The sequence below is a fragment of the Budorcas taxicolor genome, chromosome 20 (genome assembly GCF_023091745.1).
Source record: "Budorcas taxicolor isolate Tak-1 chromosome 20, Takin1.1, whole genome shotgun sequence".
Classification (NCBI taxonomy): domain Eukaryota; kingdom Metazoa; phylum Chordata; class Mammalia; order Artiodactyla; family Bovidae; genus Budorcas; species Budorcas taxicolor.
In genome coordinates, this window is record NC_068929.1 from 12,024,066 (window position 1) to 12,030,805 (window position 6,740).

Below are 6,740 nucleotides of genomic sequence, written 5' to 3' on the forward strand. Positions count from 1 at the left end.
GTGTATGTAGATACCGGGCAGAGAGGCTCGGGATGAGAGCTTTGGGTCAGCGGGTATGACCAGGAGCTGGGGGACCGGGGCCCAGGGTCCCTTTAACAAAGACATCTCTGCATCTCTTTTCATTCACCCCTCTTCCCTACAGTCTCCTTGCTCCTTAACACAGACACTGCTGCCTCTGTGTTCTTACAGGTAGCGTTAATCACTCGCCAAGTCTGTATCCAGACACACACCAAAGTGCTCAGAGGAGGGAAATGTTGTCAGTACCTTCAGGCTACATTTTATTAAGTGCTTTTTGTGTTCCTGCCACTGCTATAAGCATCTCTCATGGCTGATTCTGTTTAACCTCAACGCTACCTAATGCAGCAGGCAGAGGAGAAAAATGAGACGCTAACGAGACTGACACAAGCTAGCAAGCAGTGGCGGAGAAGGTGATGGCACCCCACTCCAGTGCTCTTCCCTGGAAAATCCCATGGATGGAGGAGCCTGGTGGGCTGCAGTCCATGGGGTCGTGAAGAGTCGGACACGACTGAGCGACTTCACTTTCACTTTTCACTCTCATGCATTGGAGAAGGCAGTGGCAACCCACTCCAGTGTTCTTGCCTGGAGAATCCCAGGGATGGGGGAGCCTGGTGGGCTGCCATCTATGGGATCGCACAGAGTCGGACACGACTGAAGCGACTTAGCAGCAGCAGCGGCAAATAGTGGAGTCAAAATTCAAAACCCAGCTGAACCCACCAGTAAGATCCCACACATGCTACCCAGCAAGCAGGTACAAAGAAGAGGCTAATTATAACAACCCCCCCCACCCAGAGTAAGGGTGTCAGCTGACACCCACTGAGAATTTGGGGATCTTTGGGAATGAGTGAGGCCAGGAGGCAGCAGCCTCATTGGAGAGATGGTAGCACCAAGCACAGGAGAGGCAGTGGCCCTCTTATACCTCCAGGCAGTGGCCAGATAAGGATGGGGCTCCCTGTGGAGGCCATGCCAGAGACCCAGGTGAGCGGTCAGTGACAAGGGACCATTCTGAGCTCTGGCCAATATGGGTCACTAAGCTTGTCTTTGGGTCCAACCCACCCAAGGGCACTGGGGCAGCCTCTCTAGGAGAAGGTGCTGTCACCTCTAAACAGAGCAGGTTTAATGAAAGACCTGGTCCAGCGGAGGCTTGAGGGAAACGGAGGAGAGCCTGTTCTGCTTTGTGCCCCAGAGATGGAGAAGGCAGCAGGAAGAGTCTTTGCTCCAGGTCATAGAAAGAGCTGTCAGAGCTAAACAGGGGGGTGGTCTCATCCAGTGAACAGAGCGGGCATCAGGGTGAAACTCATGAAATTGCCTTGGAGCTAGGTCAAAGAAGGATATTGGTAATTGCACTTGTTAATTCTAATTTAACGCGGCTAGCAGCAGAGTGAACCATGAAATTCCAGATTTTTCCTAAAGGAAATCAGTCCTGAATATTCAGTGGAAGGACTGATGCTGAAGCTGAAACTCCAATACTCGGGCCACCTGATGCAAAGAACTGACACATTGGAAAAGACCCTGAGCCTGGGAAAGATTGAAGCCAGGAGGAGAAGGGAGTGGCAGAGGATGAGATGGTTGGATGGGATCACCGACTCAATGAACATGAGTTTGAGCAACTCCAGGAGTTGGTGATGGATGGGGAGGCCTGGCATGCTGAGTCCATGGGGTCGCAAAGAATCGGACACGACTGAGCGAGCTGCTCAGGGAGGACAGAGGTCAGATAGGGCCTGAGGTGTAGAGCCTTGAGCCCAGAGGAAGGAATTTGCTGTAGCTGAAGCATTTCTCTGTGCAGGCGCTTCAGGCCAAGACCAGTGTCCTGTATCATCCGAATCCGGGGCTGAGCTGGTGTGACCTGGGCACGAGCGTTAATGCCGACACACAGGCAGCGGTGGCCAGGCTAGCTGGGTCAGCCGAACATCACAGGCACCCATGGGCTGGGTTACCATGGGAGGCTTCTTAGAGGTGGTGGACCTTGAGCCAATCCTTCAAGGACAGGTGGTAATTAACCCAGTTGTAGAGAAAAGAAGAAAGTGAGAGCTGAAGAAATCTACAATTCTACAGGTATTTTAAAACAAAAAGTCACAAAACACTATAGACACCATGATTCCCTTTTTGTTAAAAACTTGTACGAATATACACGTATGCATGCAGACACTTGTATCTATTCAAAGAATGATATATGGTGGTTTACTCACCAATTCATGTCTGACTCTTGTGACCCCCAGGATTGTAACCCACCAGGCTCCTCTGTCCTCTGTCTATGGAATTTCCCAGGTGAGACTACTGGAGTGGGTTACCATTTCCTTATCCAGGCGATCTTCCTGACCTGGGGATCGAACCTGGGTCTCCTGCATTGCAGGCAGGTTCTTTACCAAGTGAGCCACCAGGGAAGCCCCAGGATGATATAAGGAAGAATATTTATGAAAATGTTAGCTATGTTATCATTGGGCATTACTTTCTTCTTTGTATTTATCTGTATTTTCTAAGTGTTCAGCAGTAAGCATGTATTATTGCGTAATGTGGCTTAAAGGGTAAAGAATATAGGCTGCCTGAAGTCCTGTTGGCGTGTAGCTACTCCTTAAGTTGCTACCTGCTATTCTGTGAGTTAGAATTCTTCCTAGGTGTTACCGAGGTAATGAACTCCACAGGATTTCCGAGGCTCCTAGGATACGGAACAGAATGGTTTTCGAGCACACACTCTGAAGGCTTGCTTGAGGCCATCTCCTCAAGCTGCTGGTTAGTGGAATGGAATAACGGTGGTGCTTACATCTGACGCTCTTTCTGAGCACTCTCTCTCTTACATACACACCTACTCTCTCTTACTCAAACACTGCTCTCAATTATCCACATGAAGGTAGTGTAGATGAACCAGGGCTTCTCAGCCTTCAGTGTGCACATAAAAAACCTGGAAATTCTGTTAAAAGGCAGGTTCTGCCTCGGGAGGTCTGAGCTGGAGCCCGAGACTCCACGTTTCTAATGAGCTCCAGATGATATCCTGCTGCTGATCCGTGGACCACCCTTTGAGATACGAAGGTGAGGACAAGTTCATGCCCTTTTTGGACATCCTAGAACAAATGCTCTCCAGTGGACTCAGATATTACGTGTCACAAGGACTCCTCTTGGGCAGTATTGCATCATCCTGTTCCTCTGGAAACATAAATACCTACTTCTGTGTGTGAGACTCTGTGCTGGATTTTCTGGGACATCAAAGTCTCTGTTGTAAGGCAGGGCTCCTGCCTTAGGAGCTTATACTCAACACCTAAACGTGAAAATGTAGCCAGCCAGTGAAAGGACCTAGTCTGAGTGCTAAAGGAGGGCTGCAGACGGTGAGTGAGAGGGAGACTCCAGGGTCTATTCTGAATTCTGTAGAGAACTTCAGTCCACATACTTCCTTTGAAATGTTGAGGAGTAACACACGCTCCAGACACAGGGCTGCATTAATGAGTCTTCAGTTTGAATGTGAGAGTCGTGTCTCTGTGTATAAATATACGCTCCCATAGGATTCGTGAGGTTGTGGTGTATTGTTTTCATAGTTACCAGTCTTCCTCATTGCTCGTTAGTGGGGGAGCCGGGGAGGAGATATGGAAGTCATCTGGAACATAAATACACGGGCTTGCGGCCATACCACACCACTGGCTCCATTGTTTAAGGAACATGTTTGTCTCATTCAGCTGCATTTTGTGGGGCTTTCAGCTCCTGCTTTATTCCATTTGAAAATTATTATTTGCTATGGAAACAGTGATGTCAAATTGGTACAGGTGGGGCTGGGGGCCATGAATAAATACAAAAGAGTTCATCACAGGGGGCTCGAGTTATTATTAGGCCTAGGAGTTGCCCATTTGTGCAGGTCAGCCCTCACAGGCCCCGTGTTTTGGAGGCAGCAGTCTGCCAGGCGGGGGCAGGTGTGGGTGACTCAGTTGGAAGAGAGTGTCCATCTTGGTTTTTATTCTTTTAATTGACATATAGTTAATTTACAATACTGTGTTAGTTTCTAGTATACAGCAAAATGATTCAGTTATATATATATATACAAAATGTATTTTCTTTTTCATATTCTTTTCCATTATAAGTTATTACAAGATATTGAATATAATTCCCTGTGCTGGCTGCAGTGGCCTTGTTCTCCGCTTTTCAGTTTGGCTGATTGACGACATCGCCCTGCTCACTTCAGCCTCCGGCCCCCCATCTCCTGGAGACCTAACACCATGCCTTCAGTTAAGTTGCAGAGTTCTGATGGAGGGATATTTGAAGTTGATGTTGAAATTGCACAACAGTCTGTGACCATCAAGACTATGTTGGAAGATTTGGGAATGGATGATGAAGGAGATGATGATCCAGTATTAAAAAAGGCCATTCAGCGGTGCACCCACCACAAGGATGATCCTCCTCCTCCTGAGGATGATGAGAACAAAGAAAAACGAACAGATGATATACCTGTTTGGGATCAGGAATTCCTGGAAGTTGACCAAGGGACACTCTTTGAACTTATATTGGGAGCAAACTACTTAGACGTCAACGGTTTGCTTGGTGTTACCTGCAAGACTGTTGCTAATATGATCAAGGGCAAAACTCCTGAGGAGATTCGAAAGACATTCAATATCAAAAATGATTTTACTGAAGAAGAGGAAGCCCAGGTACGCAAAGAGAACCAGTGGTGTGAGGAGAAGTGGAATTTCGTGTCTAACGCTGTAAACACTGTAAGGATTATTCCAAATACTAGTTGCACTGCTTTGCTTATAATTGTTAATATTAGAAAAACAGTCAACAAATGCAGCAGCAAGTCAACTGTATTAGCAGAATGTTGTCCTCATTGCATGTGTAGTTTCAGTACAGTTCCCAAACTTAAGGCTCCGTTTCTTCTAGTATGACTGAAAGTTTCTTTTCTTTGCTCTGAATAAAATTGAAGTGTGGGTTCCCTATAGAAAGCGGCATTTGGGGCTTTCCCTTTTTGTAAAGCAATTTCTGCCTAGTTTATTGTCCAGTTAATTTTAGTTCAGTGACTTTTAAAGTTGGCGTTGTAAATAAAGCAACTTGCAAAAAAACCTTCTGAAATAGAATTTAAAAAAAAAAATTCCCTGTGCTATACCATAGAAACTTAAACTGTTTATCTGTTTTATATATTAGTCTGTGTCTGCTAATCCCAAGCTCCTAAATCAGCTTTCCACCCTTTCCCCTTTGGTAACCATAAGTTTGTTTTCTATGCCTGTGAGTCTGTTTCTGTTTTGTAAATAAGTTGATTTGTATTATTTTTTAGATTCCACATATAAGTAATATCATATGGTATTTGTCTTTCTCTGCTTGACTGCACTCAGTATGATTCTCTCTAGGTCCAAGAAAGTGTCTGTTTTTGAAGAGCACACGTGTCTTAGAATGCAGAGCCATGCTGCAGCAGGACGTGGTCTGCCCACAGACCATGTGGGGAGGAAGAGAAAGGGGACCTCATGAGGCACGTTGACAATGTGATCAAATGTTGGGATGTTTTCTTGAGTGGTTGTTGCCTTAGAAAGCAAGAGCTCTTTTTGGAGATAAGGAATTTCTAATCAGGTGGGAACACTTTGAGATGGCAACTCTGAAATGGGTCTCTCTGGGGGTGCTTGGACTTCAGCCGACCTGAAGCTGCTGGAAACTGCCTTGGGGCCCAGAGAGACTCTCCAGAGCTGGTCCACAGGGAGGAGGATGTAACAAGACTTCCAGCAATATCGACTCTTTTATCAGGTGCTGAAGTGGCAACCCATTCCAGTATTCTTGCCTGGAAAATTCTATGGACAGAGGAGCCTGGTGTGCTACAGTCCATGGGGTCACAAAGAGTCAGACATGAGTGAGCCACTGAGCCAATTATGTTCCCAGTGTTATATGCTTTGATTCTCCCAATAGACCTTACGGCCTGGATAGTAACGTTGGTCCAGCCCACGGATGTGGAAACTGAGATCTATCAGAGCCAAGAGCTTGACAAAGGTCATAAGAGAATAATTGAGAGAGATGAGCCCATTCTGATTCCAGAATCTGCTTTCCTGTTCTATGTCCTTAAAGACGGAACCGCAACCCTAGAGGTGGAATGTAATCTGCCAGAAGTGTTTCCTTTCACTAGACCCACAAAGCTCACACCTTGGCCTGGACTGAGCATCCATCAGATCGGGGCCCAGGGAGACCTGGAGGGTGACCAAGCTCTGTCTGCCGCTTTTCACCTGGTGAAGGTGGTAAAATTGTAGCCCCAGGGCTATGCTCAAACACCCCTGAACCACTCACAGAGCTCCTACCGGGGCTCCAAGCCTGTACCGAGCCTCACAGCAACAGTGAGAGGCCCAGGCTGCCCCCTGGGCAGATAGAGGAGACAGAACAGGGATAGTTTCGGAGGTTTACTCAAAGTCTTTCAGCCAGTAAGGGGCCGAACCTGTGGGTACAGAAGTTGGCCCTTGACCGCTGTGCTCTGCTGCCTGCAGGCCAGAGGCCTGGCAACTGCTGTGTGAGAGCCCCCCCACCCCACCCCCACCGCAAGGACCAGGATGTGATCAGGGCAGGGTTGGAGGCCCCTCAGACTATTGCCTTTGACAAGGCCGAGGGTGAACCAAGGCCAGAAGAACCTTCAACTAAATTTGCAATGATTTAACCACACATGTTCCAAACAACCCAATTAAAAAATGGGCAGAAGACCTAAAAAGATGTTTCTCCAAAGAAGACAGACAGATGGCTAAAGGCATGTGAAAAGATGCTCAACGTTGCTAATTATG

The 6,740-nt window shown here is 47.1% G+C and overlaps 1 protein-coding gene across 1 annotated transcript; it reads left to right on the plus strand.

Annotated features, from left to right (window-relative positions):
- Positions 1-4,217: 4,217 nt before the first annotated feature.
- LOC128066272 (S-phase kinase-associated protein 1-like) lies at positions 4,218-6,479 on the plus strand. The gene is made up of 2 exons (XM_052659366.1): positions 4,218-4,709; positions 6,453-6,479. The coding sequence occupies exons 1-2, from the start codon at positions 4,218-4,220 to the stop codon at positions 6,477-6,479; spliced, it is 519 nt and encodes a 172-aa protein (XP_052515326.1).
- Positions 6,480-6,740: the final 261 nt, after the last annotated feature.

Excerpts from the sequence above, each read along its gene's own strand:
- LOC128066272 (XM_052659366.1), top strand. The coding sequence starts at position 4,218 with ATGCCTTCAGTTAAGTTGCAGAGTTCTGATGGAGGGATATTTGAAGTT. Across the intron at positions 4,710-6,452 it reads TGTCTAACGCTGTAAACACT|GCCAGAGGCCTGGCAACTGC; the intron begins GTAAGGATTATT and ends TGCTGCCTGCAG.